This window comes from Solenopsis invicta, chromosome 2 (assembly GCF_016802725.1).
Source record: "Solenopsis invicta isolate M01_SB chromosome 2, UNIL_Sinv_3.0, whole genome shotgun sequence".
In the NCBI taxonomy this organism is placed as follows: domain Eukaryota; kingdom Metazoa; phylum Arthropoda; class Insecta; order Hymenoptera; family Formicidae; genus Solenopsis; species Solenopsis invicta.
In genome coordinates this window covers 22,748,468-22,769,891 of record NC_052665.1, presented here as the reverse complement: position 1 = coordinate 22,769,891, position 21,424 = coordinate 22,748,468, and the positions used below count along the sequence as shown (strand labels likewise).

At 39.8% G+C, this 21,424-nt stretch overlaps 1 protein-coding gene across 1 annotated transcript; it reads right to left on the bottom strand.

Moving 5' to 3' along the window:
• Positions 1-1,347: 1,347 nt before the first annotated feature.
• Positions 1,348-4,080, bottom strand: LOC105206911. Its single transcript, XM_011176364.2, has one exon. The coding sequence runs from the start codon at positions 4,078-4,080 to the stop codon at positions 1,348-1,350; it is 2,733 nt and encodes a 910-aa protein (XP_011174666.2).
• Between the last annotated feature and the right edge of the window lie 17,344 nt (positions 4,081-21,424).

Below are 21,424 nucleotides of genomic sequence, written 5' to 3'. Positions count from 1 at the left end.
TCTAAATTTGCGCTGAACGTATTTGCAACAATTGCATCCTGATGTGATACATGTTTGTGTGCATCTTCATTAACAGCATAAAAAGCATCTTCAGCACATGCAGCTTCTTCGTTTTTTTTGTTCCAACATTGTGTAGCTTTGTGTCCCTTTTTGTGACAGTACGTACACTTGATATAAGGCTTATTTTCCTTATTCGACGTCTTCTTGTAGTTCTTGTCGAATTTTCCTTCTTGTTTAGAGCCAAATTTATTTTTATTTGCTTGGAATGCGTTTTGTTGGTTTTGTGTCGATTCTTTTCCTCTTCTGGCCTGAAATTCTTCTAAAAGTTTTATTTATAATATTTCAGGAGTAGGTAATACGTCTCGGGCTTCTATGGCACATCTAAAATTTTCATAACTATCGGGGACGCTATATAGAAGCAATATTGTTACCAAATCATCCGCGATTTCAACGTTCATTTCGTTTAGTTTATCGATGATGCCAAAAAATTTATTTAAATGTTCATCCATACCTTCTTCTTGAGACATCTTTGAGAAAATTAATTGCTTTAACAATGTAGCCTTACGCGCTGGTCCTTTAGACTGGTAAATTTCTTCGAGCTTTACCCATACATCTCGTGATGTTTGGCAGTGTTTCACGTGACATAGTTCCTGTTTAGTCGAAGGGATCAACGTTAATGTCACTCCGTGTTTCCGATTTAAAATAAATTTATTTTCTTAAAGAAAATTATATAAATGTTTATAAAGTAATTTCACGTATACGAATTTATCTAGACAACGCCTGGGGGCTGTCGTATGCCCTGAGTCTAGATCTGAATCGATATGGCAACGCCTAAGGGTCGATCGAACGCCCTGAGCCAAGGATCGGTTTTAACGCACGCACACAGAACAATTTTGATATGCACTGATCAAGAGATCACGGATCAAGAGAGAGAATCGGTCGATAAACGCTCGCTTATATATCCACGAAGGGCTACAAAATCCCACCACTTCGCTGATAGCGAATCCCTTGGCGAGTCCGTCTGCGTGCCGCGTGATTGGGTGCAACGTCGAGAGACGCAACGTATCGCGTTGCTTCCGTCTCGCCGCGATCCTCCGTGAAGGATCGGCGGCTGTGTGAATGCGTGTGCGCGTGAGTGTATGTGTGTATGTGTGTGTGCCTGACTTGTTTGGACCTGTTTGATCCTGTGCGATCCTATGTCGTGCACGACTTAAATGTTATGCTACAGAACATGTTCCCCCCGTTGAGAGGGGTACCGATCAACTATTCGATATGATTCGCTTACATATGAACGCTTAACTTATTTAAGTTTACAAAGTCTTATAACAGGTAGATATGGCCATCTCTTCATTCTATCGGCAGTATGCAGAGAGATTTCGCGGATCTCTTTATTTCTCCAGTAGTTGTTTTAATGGTCGCAGCTCGCGTGATGCCATCTTCGCCGGGATGTATGCTTGTCACCTTGCCTAACATCCAACGAGTACATGGTAGGTTTTTCTCTTTGATGAGTACAACGGCTCCGATGGTAAGCTTGGGTCCGTCCGTTTTCCATTTGCCACGGACTTGGAGTTCGTTCAAGTACTCCAAACTCCATCGTGCCCAAAAGTCCTGTCGCATCTTAGCAATGTGTTGCCAAACGGATAAACGGTTGTCTGGAACACTCAATAGATCGTTTTCCGGCAGAGAGGTGACTGGCTTCCCGATTAAATAGTGGGCGGGGGACAACACTAGTAAGTCGTTTGGGTCTGACGAAATTGTCGCGATTGGCCTAGAATTTAAGATCCCCTCGATTTCGGTCGTAAAAGTGCACAATTCCTCAAATGTAAATAAAGTTTCGCCTATTACGCGTTTAACGTGATGTTTAAACGATTTCACGGTGGACTCCCACAGCCCGCCAAAGTGGGGTGCTAATGGCGGTATAAAATGCCATGTGATTCGTTGTTCGAGTGCGAATTCACTCACGCGAGTCTTATGTTCTTCGGAATTTAGTAAGGCATATATTTCTTTTAATTGATTGTTTGCACCTACAAAATTAGTGCCGTTATCCGAATAAATGTGCTGAGGCAGACCGCGTCTCGCGATGAATCTACGTAATGCTGCGATAAACCCGTCGGAAGTCAATTCGCTTACCACTTCCAGATGTACCGCCTTTATAGTCATACATATGAATATACATACGTAAACTTTAATACGTGTTCGGTTTCGAAATTTTCGTTCTTTAATGAAAAAGGGACCGCAAAAGTCGATACCAGTATTTGTAAAGGGGGTGGTTACGCGTACCCGAGATGCAGGGAGATTTCCCATTTTGTATTTGACCGTATCGGCATTGAAACGGTAACAACGCGTGCAAGTACGTATAATTTTTCGTACTTGATTTCGGCCATCTGAGACCCAAAACCTTTGACGCAAAATGTACAATGTGGTTTGAATGCCCGCGTGGTAGTGTTTCTTGTGAAGCTCGCGAATGATATTGTCTGTTAAGCAATGTCTGTTTGGAAGTAGAATTGGATGCCTCTGTGAAAATGTAAGATCTGATTTGTGAAGTCGTCCGCCAACTCGAACCAAGCCATTCTCATCAATAAATGGACTTAAATTAGCAAATTTTCCTTTGTATATCGAGTTATTACTTAATTCTTGGATCGTGTCAGCGAATTGATGAGCTTGAAGCAATTTCAGTATTTTTGTTTCGGCGATGTTAATTTCTTCCGCGCACAAAGTACCGCTATATTTATTATTAGGTCGGAACCTAAGGCAATATGCAATGACTCTGAGTAATTTTGAGTACGATGAATATTTGCCGAAAATATCGAGGTCAGTATGCACGGACATTAAACAAATATTCTTTTTTAATTCGGGTATTTCCGCTAGTTGTTCGAATTCATTTGGCCATTCCGACTCGCTTCTAATCAACCATGTAGGTCCCGTAGACCATGCGCGATTTCGTAAAAAATTGAAAGGCAACTGACCTCTTGAAATTGCATCCGCGGGATTGTCTGCGGTTCTGACGTGTCGCCATTCATGCGAGCCGGTAATTTCTTGAATTGTTGCTACGCGATTAGCTATGTAAGTTTTTAATAAATGTGGAGTTGTGTTAAGCCAATGTAACACAATAGTGGAGTCACTCCAAAAAACGGTTCTATTAATGGTAACCCTTAACGTATCTTTAGTTTCCCGATATAACTGAGCTAATACTAAAGCGCCGCAAAGTTCTAGACGCGGTATGGTGATTGTCTTTAATGGCGCAACGCGCGATTTAGCGCATAATAGTCTGACTACTACATTTCCGTCTTTTCCCAACGACCGTATATATATGCATGCCCCATAACCTGTATTACTAGCGTCGCAAAACCCGTGCAATTGAACGTCTTGACAATCGTCGGTTAATAATTTACGCGGGAAAGAAATTTGACCCATCGTTTCCCATTGTCTCGTGAATTCCAACCAATCAGAATGTATGGTTTGCGGGACGGACTCGTCCCAATGTAATCCGCACCGCCAGACGTCCTGCATTATTTTCTTGATATATAAGATGACAGGGCCTAATAAGCCTAATGGATCGAAAATTTTTGCACTTTCTGATAGTATGTTTCTTTTGGTTATTTTTGTTGCATTTCCAATCGGTTTGGTCAAATAGCGTATTTCATCGTTTTGTATATTCCATGTTATGCCTAACGTTTTTAACGCGTGATCTGCGTTCAACGCAAGGTTCGCATGTAACGCGTTGGGTGTTAAATCATTAATTACGCGTTTGTCATTTGAAGCCCACTGTCGAATATTAAACCCACCGCGAGCTAGCAATGTTATCACTTCGTCTCTTAATATTCGAGCGTCATCTATCGTTTCAGCGCCGGTCAGTAAATCATCGACGTAAAGATGCGATTTGAGTACCTCGGCCGCTCGCGGATATAAATGTTGTTCATCTTCCGCGAGTTTCTGTATAGTCCGAATTGCGAGGAACGGAGAAGACGCAACACCGAATGTAAGTGTATTTAACTGAAACGTTTTTATCTCCCCATCCCTACGCCATATAACACGCTGGTAACGTCGGTCGTCATTGTGTACTTGCACTTGCCTATACATTTTTTCGATATCGGCTGTCAGAACGTATTTATAAGTCCGGAATCGAATTAAATGTGAAATTAGCTTATCTTGAATGGTCGGACCTACTAATAATATATTATTTAAAGATAAGCCGTTGCTCGTTTTTGCAGATGCATCGAATACTACTCGTATTTTAGTTGTAGTGCTCGACTCTTTTATCACCGCGTGGTGAGGCATGTAATATCCGATCTCATCAAATTCTTTTATTTCAGACATATGATTTAATTTTAAATATTCATCAAAAACCTTATTGTATTCAGTTCTTAAAGTCGTGTCCGCATCAAGCTTACGTTCTAGTGATAACAAACGTTTAATCGCCATAGTACGCGAATCACCGAGGCGGGTGTTCGTGTCTCGAAACGGTAAACGAACTATATATCGGCCATTTTTTTTACGCGTAACTGTTTTTTGGAAATGTGCTTCACAATCAATTTCTTCCGGGGATAGCGATTTATTTGACCCGACATCTTCAACTTCCCAAAATTTAGTTATTAAATCCTCTAAATATGTTAAATTGCACATAGGTGATTTTAATGAATTTTGTGAGTACGTTTCACCTGCTACTACCCATCCTAAGCGAGTTTTTTGTAAATAAAGATCGCTGTCTCGCGACAAGCTTATTTGACCGACGGCAAACAATGACAACGTTGCACCGGAACTAATTAATAAGTCGACGGAACGTGGGAGATGAAAGTCTGGGTCTGCTAACCTAACGTTTCCCGGTATTCTGATTGTGTTGCGCGGGAAAACTTCGGAGGGTACCGAGTCGGTAATAGTCGGTATTGTCAAGCACGTCAAATTCTTTGTGAAGTCATCGTGAATAGATTTTATACTGATATGCACCAGACCTTTCGATTCGGTACTTATGCCGTTGTTACGTCCAGAATTCTCGAAATAAGTCTCTCGGGTCGGTTGGCAGGTAGAGACTTAGAGAAATAATTCGAGCGAGGTAGGAAGGACGGAACAAGCCTAATCTCTCGCACACATGTCTCCGGGCGAGTGCGACGAGTCGAATGCGTCAGGTGAGTCAGAATGTAGGTCAGGTGTCGAGGATGACGACCTATGACTCTCATTCAGACTCTTGCATTCGTGTAGTCCTTATTTTGCGTAAACGAATCGAATCGCTTTTACGCGGGATCGGACTAAGTGCAATTTTATCGGAGCGGGAATTAGAGGTGGTTGAAGTAAAGAAAAATGATTGAGACTAAGAATTACAATTTATTTTAACATAATAAAAGAAATAACCAATTACAATGATAGGTGATGACTAAAATAATAATTATTATTGTACAAATAATATTTTTGTCAGTAGAAAACATGTGTAATAAAAAGAAGAAAAATCTTATGTTCTTAATAACAAAAAAAATTGTAATTATAACTTAAATTCTAGTTGGTTATAAGTGTGCATGTGCAGGTGTATTTTATGATCAAGGAATTTTTAGTTATCCAGGTAGGCTTTGGAGCGAGTTGAAGATTTCTTCAAATTCATTGAGTACTCTTCGATTCGCTTCGATATTTTCATTTACTATATTCTCTACCTGTTCGGAAGTAAATAATGAATCGGAATGCGGGTTTTCTTGGGGAAACTCTAGCGCGGGGGAATATGGATCTTCCGGAGGTCTTCGAACAGGTGAATCGGAATTACGATAAAAAAGATCGGGGGAAGGTGTAGGAGGAAAATCTGTAGGAGAAAAGGTTGAATCCCGAGGAGAGGCTAAGGGTTCTGCAAAAGGATCGAAGGTAGAAGACGGTGACCCTGGTGGTTGTTTAAAATCTGGTTCTACATGAGATCCAGGAGAGTAAGAGGGGGAAGGATAACGACAGGGGGAAAAAGAGTGTGATTCAGGGGACGGATTTGAGACTGGCGGAGATGAGTCGGTCGGTTCGTCGGAAGTACTCAAATTAATTAGAGCGTTAGGCAAAACAGAAATTTTTGCTCGCTGTTTGCGTAATTTACCGCAGAGCGACAACGATGCGCCAAGCCTCCGGAGCTTCTTATTTCGGCGATTCCGACAGTTCTTAATGGCTCTTCGAGTTTTATGGTCAGGGACTCGCTTACGCACTAAAATGAATTTGAGAATTGACGCTACGTTCTCTCTTTCTTATAAAGGGAAATAAAATTTATATTATAACTTCTTGAAAGAAGAAAAAGGAAAAGCAAAAGAAAAAAAAGGTTTGAATTAATAAAAGGAACAGAATTCTTCGTTTCCGCTGGAAGCAAAGAAAACTGCGAATTCAATCGAACGAGAGTTCGATTGTATCCAGCAGGGAATAAAGAGAGTCGTGGACCCAATCGAAAGAGCTCGATTGTATCCTACGGGAAATAAGAAGAGTCGCGGACCCAATCGAAAGAGCTCGACTGTATCCTGCGGGAAATAAGGAGAGTCGTGGACCCAATCGAAAGAGCTCGATTGTATCCTACGGGAAATAAAAAGAGTCGCGGACCCAATCGAAAGAGCTCGACTGTATCCTGCGGGAAATAAAGAGAGTCGTGGACCCAATCGAAAGAGCTCGATTGTATCCTACGGGAAATAAAAAGAGTCGCGGACCCAATCGAAAGAGCTCGACTGTATCCTGCGGGAAATAAAGAGAGTCGTGGACCCAATCGAAAGAGCTCGATTGTATCCTACGGGAAATAAAAAGAGTCGCGGACCCAATCGAAAGAGCTCGACTGTATCCTGCGGGAAATAAAGAGAGTCGTGGACCCAATCGAAAGAGCTCGATTGTATCCTACGGGAAATAAAAAGAGTCGCGGACCCAATCGAAAGAGCTCGACTGTATCCTGCGGGAAATAAAGAGAGTCGTGGACCCAATCGAAAGAGCTCGATTGTATCCTACGGGAAATAAAAAGAGTCGCGGACCCAATCGAAAGAGCTCGACTGTATCCTGCGGGAAATAAAGAGAGTCGTGGACCCAATCGAAAGAGCTCGATTGTATCCTACGGGAAATAAAAAGAGTCGCGGACCCAATCGAAAGAGCTCGACTGTATCCTGCGGGAAATAAAGAGAGTCGTGGACCCAATCGAAAGAGCTCGATTGTATCCTACGGGAAATAAAAAGAGTCGCGGACCCAATCGAAAGAGCTCGACTGTATCCTGCGGGAAATAAAGAGAGTCGTGGACCCAATCGAAAGAGCTCGATTGTATCCTACGGGAAATAAAAAGAGTCGCGGACCCAATCGAAAGAGCTCGACTGTATCCTGCGGGAAATAAAGAGAGTCGTGGACCCAATCGAAAGAGCTCGATTGTATCCTACGGGAAATAAAAAGAGTCGCGGACCCAATCGAAAGAGCTCGACTGTATCCTGCGGGAAATAAAGAGAGTCGTGGACCCAATCGAAAGAGCTCGATTGTATCCTACGGGAAATAAAAAGAGTCGCGGACCCAATCGAAAGAGCTCGACTGTATCCTGCGGGAAATAAAGAGAGTCGTGGACCCAATCGAAAGAGCTCGATTGTATCCTACGGGAAATAAAAAGAGTCGCGGACCCAATCGAAAGAGCTCGACTGTATCCTGCGGGAAATAAAGAGACTGAGAGTAATAGAGGGAGAAAAGGAAGGGTAGTGCAATAATACTGAATATATGAATGTTTTGAAAAATATAAATCAACAAAACAAATATCTTATGAGAGAGAGAAGGTAGTCTTATGAAGAGTAAAAATAAAAAAAATAAAAATAATGGACGGCTGAGACTTACTGTTGGGTGAAGTTTGAAGGTGCGAACGATTTAGTGGTTGGCAGAGCGGATTCAGCTTACAACGGCGGACGGTTGGTCGACGGTTGGCACTCAGAGTGTTCGGATCTCACAATGCCGCGTCGAATTTAAGTACGGTGAATACGAATCCGAACGTCACAAACTCGGACATATAATGTCACGGAATGTGCGCCGGATCGAACTAGAGTGAATCGCGAAGCGAAAAATAAGCGATTGATCAGAATGAAAAAAAAGGTGCGGTATGTGCCCGTAAGTGACTGTAAATGATTGTAAGAAAGTAAGTAAGTGCCGAGTAAGTGCCCGCGGGCTCCGGAGCTCCTTCCTTTTATACCTGATTCTGCCTATGATTTCTATGGGATTTTAATCCGCAGGTGTACTGCTTCCTATTGTCGTCCGCGCGCTACTTTTTAATTGTACGACAAGTGTTTCATGTCGATGGGGTCAATCATCCGCCAAAATCGGCACGTGTCAAGGATGGACCAGCCGTATTGACTCGACTTTAGTGTATCTGCGCGGTTAAGGTAGATCATCTTTTCGAAATTTTCGGTTGCTTGGCTGCATCGATTTCGAGAGAAAAGAATTGTTACTCCACAGGACGTAACACCCCCCGCCTTAGACAAATGTTGGGGTTACACAACATTTGCAGAGTAAGAAGGATAATTCTTTTCTTTCGCGGGAAATTTCCTTTTCAAGGGAGGACCCACATGTAAGATTTCTCTTAGATGTGCGTCCTGAGGTTCTAAGGAAAGAGCAGGAAGGGAAAAATATACAGCTTTCTCTTAATCCCTTCGTACTCTTTTTACAATATAAATTTCTTTCTCATTTTTCTATTATAGTATATATTTATATATATCTATATAAATATATATAGTTTTCTTATATGTATGCGGATTATTAAAGTATTTCTTTCTCTTTTTCCAAGGTGTTTTTACCTGAACCCGTCTTTCGAGATAGTGTTTTGTTCAAGCTTTATTTACTCGTCGACCTGCGTGGGTCCGCCTGTCGGTATCTGCTTGCTGCAGGTGACGGAAGAATGCGCATTTCTTCACGCTACCGTTTTTCTTTTACGGTGGGTCTTTAAATTCATTTAAAAGTTCGATCACTATCCAGAAAATAAAAAGAAAGAAATATAAACTCTCGTTTGATACAGAATTAACTTATAGTTATCTTAATTTTAAGTTCGTCGTTGGACGCTTTCTAAGTTTAATAGTTATTGTTCAGTGTGGGCGTGTTTTACCCTTTCTTTCGTTAATATAATGTTTTATATATGTATGTATATAAATTATATATATATATGTATGTATACTTTTTATTATTATTCCCTTCATTTCTTGCTTATATATATATTTTTGCTCTCTTATATGTGTATACGGATATTATCTATTTATTTATTTTACTTATTTATTTTTTATATAATTTCTTTGAAAGGAGAAGGTTGCATGGGATACTTAATAGTAGATAAAAAAAAAGGTTTTTATTGGAGAGAAAAAAAAATAAAAAAAAATTTTTATTGTTATTTTTTCCTTTACAATAATTGTGTATGTATGTTTGTTATTATTATTATTATTATTATTATTTTTTTTTTTTTTTTTTTTTTTTTTTGTGTTGTCACGCAGCGGGAAAGGTGTTTTCCGTAACGCGATTCTCCTCCCCTTGTACGTGCCCTAGGAGTATCAGGGCCTCCCTCAGGTGGATGGTTTTCCTTAATGCATGGCCGCTCCTGGGTCCGAGGATGGTGGCGGTTACTAGTGCTGCTCCCGGCCTGAGTGGGTACTGGAAGCGTATCCACCCTCTTTCTCCTTCCGCCAGAATGCGTAATAGGGCCCTTGTCCTTCCGGGCCATGTGTCCGTGGATGTTGGCGTAGCCACATGCGCTAACCCGCATGCGATGGCTTGCCAAGGGAGCTTCCGGAATCTTTCTTCGAGCTGATAAAGTTCTCGGAAGGGTCTCCAGGTGGTACGGCCCCAATCGGCCAGCGCGACCATGGCTCTTCTGCGGGTCCGGTCTACCTTCAGGATCTCGCCGCGCTGCCATTCGCCCCGGTCGTCCCTGGTTGCCACTGCCTCCCCTGTGGTGATTTGGTTGGGCCAGAGGCTCATTTGTCGTTCTCGTCGGCCCATGTATATCATAAGGTCGATGATCAAATCCGTTAGAGCCGCTTCTCCCGTCTTGAGCCGTACCCAGAAGAGCAAGGGCGATTCAGTCCGGATAATTTGGACTTCATGTCGTCCACGGCTCAATTTCGCTATGTCGATATTCTTGATGACGGCTTCCATTCTCGACTGTTCAGCTCTTTGGTAGTCTTCCTTGGCAGACCTTAGACCTTGGTTGCAAGAAAGATTTAAAGTGACGGTTTCCCTGACTTCCTTGAGTATTTATACTCTTTTCTGATGCTCTCTCTCCTTTTCCCTCTTATCCTCAATATTTTGATCTGTTTTTCATTCTGGGTGTACGGAGTAGCTTGAGGGATTACGCTTTCCATATGTTCTCATTGAGGTGAGCGCATTCTATAGATTTTCGGACTTCTCGCTATATTTGTTCTTTGGCTCCAGTTTTACATTGCCCTGATGACGGTTACCCGCCCGTTATCCTTCCGTTGGTAGTCGGCTTATCGTTTTGGCCAGGTGAGCGTCATCGAGTTTAACTCCGCATAAGATAATGCGCATGACGTTGCCTTCTAAATTGCGGAAGCATTCTTTGAGATGGTACACTCTGCATGTGGATTTTTTGGATTATGCGTCCTCAATCTCTTAAAACGACAGATACGCTTCCGTCTTATATATATATGACAAATGTGGTGCCCATCTGTCGTCAGCTGTCTTCTTAGGTGGTTAATTAATTCGGTGATACAGCTGCCTCGTTTGCAAACTCCTCTTGCTTTGGGACTCGGGTGATAATTCTTTAAAAGTTTCTTCTCTTACAAGAAGTTAGTCTCCTTATTTTGCTTGCTTATTATTTATGTATATTTATATATATATATACTTTTTATTTTTTTTTTTTTTTTTTTTTTTTTTATTTTTTTTTTTTTTATAAGAATACATGTATGTATACGTTGATAGTTTGATAAATCACAATTACTGAGGTGACATTCGGTTAATTAATATAATAATATGAGACTTCCTCTTACTTCAGAAATGATATTATTGAACTATAAGTTCGAATATCGGAACACGTGTATGTTCCGGGGTTTTACTGTCTAATCCTTACATCCCTTTTTTATCTCTCCGTTTTTTCACACCTTCTGGTCTTTACCTGGGCGAAGCATCTGTGGCTTCCCCTACCCTAAGGGTCTTACTCCGTGTTTGCAGGCCCTCGGATGCCGTTTTCGATGCAGTTTAGCGTCAGTTTGCCAGCGTGGGCATCGCAGTGCATCTCGTCGAGTTTTCCTTTTTCGTTAAATATGTGTGCCGAGTGCGGGATTGATTGGCTGGTTGACGCGAATAAAAGTGGTTCAACTAATTTTACTTGATGTATGGATTTGCGAGGTTTCTTACCTCGCATGGAATGTAAGGGAGAGTGACAGCAATGGAAGGAAATCCCCCTATTAGAAAATCTCGAATGATTTTGTTGCAAGAAGGAGAAAGTCTCTACTAGTTCAAATTATATGTATGTGTATATACTTCTTATTAGTGAAGTGATTGTGCCATCAAAGGATTATTTAAATCAAGGTATTGTGATTTACGTAACCATCATCTTATTAATAATTTTCGCTAAAAGACCTATTTTTTGTCTCGTATAAAAATCATTACCTTTCGAGAGAAGATTTGCTGAAGTTATGCGTTCTGGGCGATAGTTAATATTACAATTGTTTAATCGTTATTCACAGGTACTTAACAATTGCGCTTATTGCTCGCGATAATTGGCATGACGAATTTTTCTGTTCCTAAACTTATCCTAGCGATCTTTACGATTTAGTTTACCCATTTACTCGTGTAGATAGGTATATTTGTTTTATATAGAAACAGGAAAGAAAAAGGCGACCACCAAATCCCCTTCCTTTTTTTCTTTCGTGTTCCTGGTTACTTATTTATTGGTGGTTAATTACTTTACAATATTTAAGACGCTTACAGAGTTTCTACATTGTTTTGGCGAGGTCAAGTATACAGATACGTTTTTTTCATATGGTGGCGTACATGTCCCCCATTATTATTATTATCATTATCTTTATAGGAGGAAAACTTCTTATATTATTTGTTTCTATATAACTTATTCGCTGTATCATTAGTTTAAACATACTTATCTATGGGTTTTTTCCTTTATATATATTTATGAATGAATTAGAAAAAGAAAAACGGCCTTTGGCCCTCCCTTTCGGTTTCTTTTGTGATTGTCAATGGCTTATTCCTTTGTTGCTAATTACTCGACTATTCAGGTACGCTTGTGAAGCTCTGCGTTGCTCTCTTTGTTAGAGAGTAATTCTTTGGTGAGAAGGGAGTTTATTCATATATTTATATATATATATTAATGATAATCAAATGCGTACTGCTTTTTCCCCGTTTATCATTAGTATCATTCTCTTATAATTGTTTATCTATATACTTTTCTTCGCTATATACATACATTTTGTTCGGGTGAAAACAGGAAAGAAAAAGGGTAATCATCGAATCCCCTTTCTATGTTTCTCTCGTGTTTCTAATTATTCATTTATTTGTTATTATTTACTTAACTATGAAGACACGCTGGTGGAATTAAAATAGCACATTAAAAATGATTTTTCGGCGATGTACGTATCGTATGTTTGTGTACATATTCTTTACGCTTACTTATTTATCTATTTATTCGTTTGTTTATTAACTATTTGGCGAAAGATATATTGTGCGGATATGGCATCTCATGAACTGCGAATAATTGTGCTAGGATTAGAGCAAGCTATTTTATCGAGATGCAATCTCCACACCATATATGTCTACAGTAAACATTTCTAAATATTCTGTTACCTATTAAACATTGTTTATAATATATATATATATATATATATTTTTTTTTTTTTTTTTTTTTTTTTTTTGCTAAATAGATATGCTTGTTGTAAATATTCCCAAATATCGCCTCTAAATATTAGGTAATATATTATAATGTGGCCCCCTTTTTATACTTGCTAAATAGATATTCTTACAAAGATATATATATTTTTTTGTATAAAAATTTTTTTATTATTTATATATAAATTTATTTATTTATTTATTTATTTATTTATTTATTTATATATATATATATATATTTTTTTTTTTTTTTTTTTTAATAGGTCTTTTCTTTTGAATATATATATATTTTTTTCTGCGTAGATCAATTATTTTTTCGTCGTTTCTTCTTTTGTGTTTTTTTTTTCCTTTTTTTTTTGTATTTACAAGACTACTTAAGCATTGTTAACAGCGAACGGCGGTCACACTTCGGTTGGTTTGGCCGGCTCTCTGGCATTTATTTGGTTTAATACATGGGTAACCCCACCCGAGTTTCAGGCGTATGATGTCTGCATGCTCAAATGTGTTAAGGCAGTCCTGACATTCCTCGGCGTCGTTATACCTTACCATCTCTTTTCGACAAATAGCGCATTTTTCTTGATTATAGAGAAAATTCATATGAATCAGGAGGTGTGGCGCCACGGCCACGTGTTCCTTTTGCATTTCGTTTGACATTGTTATATAGCAATTTTCGCAAATCTTGCAATGGTTGCCGAATCGTTGATACATCGGGCGTCCGCTTATCGTGGTGACGCATTTGAGATCCATTATAAGTCTAGCAGTATTCAGGGCGCGCAAAGCCTCTTTTGTTTCTTCTCCTCGGTTTCTTCTTGGCCAACAGGAGTTGAAAATGACCGACATCCTTGTGTACTGCAATCGACGATCAAATAGTGATTATTGAAACCTTTAGTACAAGGGAGGAAGAGCTCTCTTCCCTTGTTTTCTTGAATTAGTTCGGTATGTTCGAGAGATCGGATTTCAATTTTGTTCTTAATTTAATTTTATGCACCTCTCGTCACATACGTAATACTACGGTCGCACAGATCTCGGATTTCGCTTAGAGTCGCTACTACCGGTATTCCGTTTCCGGCATTTAGAAACGCTCTATCGGCTTGCTCAAATTTTTGGAGACAGCCTTCACATCGTTCGACTGCTTTGACTGTTACAGTTATCCTGTAGCAGATAGCACAGTAAGTCTGATTGCGTACCGCGTTTATGTGGACTAAATGATGTTTATAGAGGCGTTCATATTTAAGTCGTGTAGCAGAAGACAATGTTAAGTAACAATGGTGACAAATTTTTGAACAATTCTCGGAATGTTGAAATATCCTCGAGTTTCCTAAGCTGGTAACGCACCGAAGGTTGCTCAGGTACACAAAGTCTTCCCAGAATAATTCGCGACATTCCCTTTCTAGTTCTGGCCAATCGCGACAGAGAGCCTCCCTCATTCTATATGTATTTGCTGCAATAGGAAATTCATCGCTTTAGGTATACATATATATATATATATATATATTTATGTGTTTGTAATACTTATGGCCTTCCATTTTTATGTAAAAAAAATAAATTCTTATTACTCGATGAATTTCCTAACCGGGGAGTCCCTTTCTTCGACGTGTGTCGCGCACAATGCTTAACGTTAATTATCCTACTTGATGAATAATAGTTACTAGTACTAATGTTATTATTTATACGCCTTTTTGTTAAACCGAAGAGTATGCATATGCTAGGATTCTTTCGGAGTCTTGAGCGTGGCCTAGTTTTACGAGGATTTCCTTGACGTCAAGTATTCCGCTCCCACATTCGTTTCTTATCTCCATCTTCACGAGCGCCGCTTCTTCTTCTACGTCCCCGACAATGCTGATCCATCCTTCCCGTTGTTCAATTAAAAATTTTAGAAGATCTTTGGCCCGCCGGGGCCATATTCTTTTTACTGGGCAAGGTTCTGTATATGCCAATGCGCAAGGGATTGCCCGCCATTCAAAATCACGGAATCTTTCTTCGAGTTGATAGATTTCGCAATAGGGCCGCTCGATAATACGGGCCCAATCTTTTAGAAAAATAGTGGCTGTTCCATCTTCATAGGCACTAAGAATAACGCCACGTTGCCATCTCCGTCTATCGTGAACGGCGACAATTTCATCTGCTTTAATGTCGTCGGGTCGGTGATGCAGCAGTCGCCCTCGTCGCGTCATCCGGCGTTGGAGCTCCTCTAACATTTCTTCGAAATCGTCTGTAGAATTTTGTAGATGAACCCAAATCAAGGTGGGCGAGTCTACCCTTATTATTTTTACTTTCAGAGGGCTTCGAGTCAAAGTTCCCGTATTTATGTGGCCGATAGCAGTAGTCATCTATAAGAGAACCACGGACTCATTGGTGCAAATGTATGGTATTGTTTACATTAGAGATAGAGGGATGAGAATGGAAGAGATTTTTTTTTTTTTTTTTTTTTAGTTTTTTTTTTTCTTTAGTTTTTCAACTCGAGAGTATACGTTGAATTTTCTTTAGGCGGGAGCAGGGGGTAATTGTGCTGTTCCCGTCTAGGATCCTCTTGTAGTTCTGAGAATCTTATTGCTTGCGATCCTGACTCGTCAGGTGCTGAGGGAGATGGATTCCTTAATTTACAACGGTCTTTTCCTAGGTGTAACAAGAGTTGGGTGATTGAGTCCCATATTGCTCCTACTAAATATAGTGACCACCCGTACACGGTGTGCAGGGCATATCCGTGCACAAAAGTATCTATTATTAGTTTTACAACTCTTACTGACATGTATATTCCGATTATCCCCGCGCTGACATTCCCAAAGATTAGAAATCGATTCCAGAATTTTTCCCATGCAGATGTAGCTATTTTCTCTATGGAGGCTTCGTCCAAAAGGTTAGAGATAGATCCTCCATTTATGGACCCCGATTGCCCCATCATTCCTCGGGCTACCGTGTTAAGCAGAGCTGGTCGTTCGGCAGGAAACATTATATGATCCCTAAGCGTTTCGAGTTCGTTTTCTGTATATATTCCGCTTGTGGCAAGCGAGCCGGGACTAATATATTTCCATGTTGGTTTAGTCATGGGCTTCATAATTATCGGAGGTAGCGTCTCGACTGGTTTGGGTGTGAATTTATACCATGAGTCTCCGAGAAGATACATGGCGGGTGCGAGTGAGTTACAAGTAACCTCCGTCCCTTGACGCAATAAAATATGAGTTTGTGGGGTTAAAAATAGACTCTCGTTATTTCGTAGTACTGGTAGCTGATCATAGCATTTTCCAGTGTGAGCAAGTTTCACCTCGACAGGTACGCATTTCACTATATGTATCACTTCTCCGGCTAACAAAGCCATATATCCTGGCCCTTGCATTATGTGGTAGGCGAAAGCGTCTGGGGCGTGAGTGGCGAGAGCCAATGCGTTTTTTAGTACCTTTTGTTCGAGGGTGCATTGCTGTTGGAGGACATTTCTATATAATTCGTTTACCTGAGTGCGTACGTGTTTTTCCACATACAAAAACTTGGAGTTTATGTAGGCAAAAATATCGAGGTTTTGCGGGCGATATTCCTTACCGAATATTGAACTCCCGAAGGTTGTTTCATAGATCAATAATTTCGGGTGTTCGGTTCTTATGAGCGTGTATCCACAGTGTGTATATTGTCCTCTCATTGTCAGTGCGAAGGTCGTTTCTTGAGAATTTAAAGAGTAAACTACCTGTGATTCTTTGCCGGTATCATCTACTAGTACATTCGCGAATCCATCATAAAGTGACCCGAAATTAGAAAGTGCACATTGACTCGGGGGGAGTGGGTCCCAGTAGGTGTTTCCTCCTTCTAGATCTACGCATTGGGTGGACTTGAAATCGCAGGTCACTCCGGACCGGAGCACTATTCGATTTGAGTTGAGTTGGACCGTGGCCTCATAATCTTGGAGTGTGATTTTTACAGTTGCGAGCACAATCACGTTGGGCCAACTCCCAAAAGAATCGGAATAACTAGTCCCGTGGCACGTTCCTGCGTTATCTATGTGCCCTGCCAAGGTTACTGGTCGTGAGACTGATTGATTTGCCTTTAAATCGGATATCACAGTATTTCCGTGACGATAGGTTCCGATCCATTGCATTTTCATGCAAGTTTCACGGGAGGTTTCTTCTATGTATGAGTATTTGCCATTAAGCACGTCACCGGTGTGAGAGAACATTCCGCATGTTTTTACTATCCTATCGATCTCAACTTTGCATTGAATAACTTTTACTGTTTTAAATTCATTGATCTGTAAGAGTTGTATATATTTTTTGGTCTGGTTCACACGTTGAAGAGGTATATCGCATTCTTCTGTATTAAGTAAGGACATTGTTGTTATATTTGCCATCGGTGATCCGCAATCGTAGCCTATTATTCCGGCTGTTTCGCGGGCCCATGCTATTATTAGTATTATAGCCATAACCCGGGGATCCATCTGAAATTTTGATTGTTGTTACTATTTATTTTAATGGTTAAGGATGGGTTTTATATGGGAAACTCTCAATCGATTGGGATGTACAATTCGGCTATTTTTCTTTATTCTTATTTTAACGTTCTTTCTATTTATTATTTCGAGAATTTCGTGAGGGCCAGTATAATGATCTCCGAATTTACCGGGTTTAGGCCCTTTTAATAAGAATACGTAATCTCCAGGCTTAAACGTCTGTGGGTTAATTTTCTTGTCGTAGTGTTTTTTCGACTTAATTTTCGCATTAATAACATTTTCGCGGGCGTTGGTTTGGATGCCGTGAAGTTGCGTAACTAAATTTATCAAATAGTCATCGTAACTTGCTAATTTATCTTCTGGGCCTAAGAGTTCATTAGTCGGAATTCTTGCTATTTTGCCGAATACTAATTCATATGGCGTGTGCTTCGTGGCTTCGTGGACGCTGGTATTGTAATTAAATATTGCGAGTCCGATCCATCTATCCCATTGCTTTTGTTCATTAGCATACTGCTTTAAATATTCTCCTAATGCATGATGCGATCTTTCTAATGAGCCGTTCGATTGAGGGTGGAAAGCCGTTGTGCGAAATTTGCGAATTCGGAACAGCTTTGCTATTTTCTTCATTAATTCACTAATGAAATTTCTTCCTTGATCGGTCAATATGGCTTTGGGCGCTCCTAATACACAAATAAATTTATCTACAAAGGCTTCCGCTATTGTTTCGGAAGTCTGGTCAGGTAAAGGAATCCCCATACAGAATTTTGTCAGCTGATCCTGCAGGGTTAGAATGTATTCATTTCCTCTCATGGTTTTAGGTAACGGCCCCACTATATCCATAGCAACTTTGTCGAAAGAAGATCCTGGCGTGTCAGTTATCATCATGGGTTGTTTAGTTTTTACCCTAACTAATTTTTTCAACTGACACTGCAAACATTGCTGTATATAATGCTGGACATCTGTCTTTAAATTTTCCCAATAGTAATTATGTTTAATTCTGTTATAAGTTTTTGTAACGCCACGATGTCCTCCGGTAGGCAAGCAATGTGTTTCTCCGATTATAATAGGTCGAAGATCTCTTGGAGGGTATTTAACTAATCCATTGCAAATAATTAGTTTAGTCGTGGAGTTGATAAACGTTAATTGCAATAGTGGTTTAATGTTATTCCATGGTACATTGTTAACAATATCCGTTTTTGCAATACTAAGAGTTTCTAGTTTTAATTTTTCGACTATAACACAGAGATCTTTTAGCACGGCTGTTACCTGAGTTAAAGTCATCGTTGGACCCTCGCGCTGTCCCTCGCTAATGGGCAACGCCATATGGTAACGTTTTTTATATTTTATAGCCTTAACCCTGCCTAAGGTAAGATCTTCCAAGTTTGGAAGCTCATTTCTTTCGAATAATTTTTGAGAACCTGAATCTAAAGGCTTTCCTGTAGTATCTACGAAATATGCTACGTTATCCTTCCGCAAGAATAATAATTCTCGAGAGTCGAAAACGTTGCTTTTAATTATTTGATCTTTAATAATAGTAGGCTTTGCTTTTCGTCGTTTATTTATTTCGCAAATTTTATTTGCGTCATTTTCACTATCGCTTTCTTTATCCGGTGGATCGTTTCTATTTCTTGTCTCGTCGTTTTCTTCTTCTTCGTCCTCTGTTTCCTCGTCTTGGTTTTCCATTGTCTCGTCGTCAGTATTATCGGCTTCTCTTGCTGTCGGTCTGTTTCTAATCTTCGATGATTCGGTTTCGTCTATTGAATAATTATGAGCGGTGTCTTTAATCTTCGCTGTCTGGCTTCTCGTTTGTATTTTGTCGCGTGTAGGAAAGTCTTGAGTTACTTTCTCTTTCATTGTAGACACAGGCTGCATGGAATCCATATGGTTACTATACAGATCGTTGTCCGACGGCGGATTCTCAAATTCCTCCTGGTCTGAGAGATACAATTCAAAGTCTTCGTCTTCTTCGTCTGTTTCTTCTAATAAACCGGCTATAATTTCTGCATCTTTCGGGTCATTAGGATTTAAGATTTTATTATGCTTAACTACATTACAGATTCTTTCATTGCAATTTACTGGATTTCTAGATAAAGCGTCGGCATTTACATTAGTTTTGCCGGCTTTATATACTACATCGTAATCGTATTCTGCTAATTTAAGTCTCCAGCGAAGTATACGCATGTTGGCATCTTGTGCATTTTTGAACCAGAGTAGGGGTTTATGGTCTGTGACTAGCGTAAATTTGCGTCCGTATAAGTATGGACGAAAATGTTTGACGCAGTATATTATTGCTAATGCTTCCTTTTCGTAGGTGTCATATTTTATTTCATTATCGGTTAGTGTTCGAGATGCGTATGCTACTGGTCGATCTTTATTTATTTCTCCTTGTGACAAAATGCCTCCCACGGCTATTCCAGATGCGTCGGTGGTCAAAATAAATGGTTTAGAAAAATCAGGATATTGCAATACTGGTTCTTCGCATAATTTCTCTTTCAATGCTTCGAAAGAATCCTCTTGAGCGGATGCCCATTCGAAGCGAACGTCGTTTTTTAGCAAGTTAGACAGTGGTTTGGCTAGTGCAGAAAAATTTGGTATAAATCGCCTGTAATATCCCGCTAGTCCAAGAAACTGTTTAATATTTTTCGGAGTTTTTGGTCGAGGAAATTGTCTTACGGCTTCTAATTTTTTCGGATCGGGCTTAACACCGTTTCTACCTATTATATGCCCAAGGTATGTCACTTCAGTCTTCAGAAATTCACATTTATCAGGTTGTAATTTTAAATTTGCTTTGCGGAGTCGATCCATTAATAAATTATATTTTCTTTCATGCTCTTCCAGTGAAGTAGCATAAATAACTATATCATCCATATAGACGAATAATTCCTTGCCTTGCAATCCGGATAATACTAAATCCATTAAACGTTGGAAAGTCGCAGGTGCATTTTTTAATCCGAATGGCATTCGTTCGAATTCATAATGCCCGAAGGGAGTAGTAAATGCCGTTTTGTGACCATCGGCGGGGTCCATTTTTATTTGATGGAAACCAGAAGCTAGATCGCATACGGAGAAATATTCCGCTCCTCCTAATTGATCCAGGATGTCAACAATGTTAGGTAATGGATAAGCGTCGCCAATGGTTTTTTCATTTAAAGCGCGGAAATCTAAAACCATTCTCCAGCGTTTGTTTCCCTTTGAATCTTCCTTCTTAGGCACTATCCATATGGGCGTATTGTAAGGTGACTGAGATAATTTTACTACGCCTCCATCTAACAATTCTTCAACTTGTTTATTTATTTCTTCTTTATGAATTTGAGGAAATCGATATTGTCTAGTATTGATGGGTCGGTCGTCTGTTGTCGGTATTTGATGTTGCAACACGTGAGTCGCTGTTAATTTTTCTCCGGGTATGTGGAATCTATCCTGGCTGCCGGATATAAGACTTATTACGTTATCTCTTTCTTGGATATTTAAATGATCGAGACGTAATAACTCCATAATTTCTGCGAGCCTATTCTGCTCCAAATTTTCAGAAATTTGAAAACATTCGCGAGGTATTTTATTTTGCAAATCTTGCTTCTCTTCTTCTGTTTGAATTTGTTTACTTTTAAAATTTTCACTCATTTGTTGAGTTGAGGCAACATTTTCTGCAAGAGATTCATTTTCTTTAGAATAATATAACTTACTTATTTCGGGGGTCTCGGTTCTGTTCTCTTTTGAAGGTATTTTTGTAATTGAATGAGAGATGTCATCGTTTCTTATGACCGTTTTGTTTCTAAGAGATTTTATTTTTTCTTGGGAAATAGAGGAACTTTTTTCCTTCGGTTCCCTTAAAATAAAAACCGCATCGCTTGACGAGGTTTGGTAACTTCCCTCTTCACGATCGGCAGGAATGAAGTGCTCTGAGGGAGGGGTTTGGAAACATCCCTCACTAATAATTTTTAGATTCTTGGATAATCCATTAGAAGTTTGGTAGCTTCCCTCCGTTTGGATTTGTGAATCGCTAGATAATTTAGGAGGAATTGGGAATTCTCTCTCCCTAAGAATTTTAAGATTACTGGACAATCCAAGGCAGGTTTGGTGATTTCCGTTTTCTTGAATTTTTGAATCTCTGGGCAATTCAGGAGAGATTTGGAAGCCTCTTCCTCCAAAGTTTTGGAGATCTGGATTTTTGAAATTAAAATTGTTATTCAATTCTTCATTTTC

Bases quoted from the DNA above. Each gene is read 5' to 3' on its own strand.
- LOC105206911 (XM_011176364.2), bottom strand. From the start codon at position 4,080: ATGTATAGGCAAGTGCAAGTACACAATGACGACCGACGTTACCAGCGT.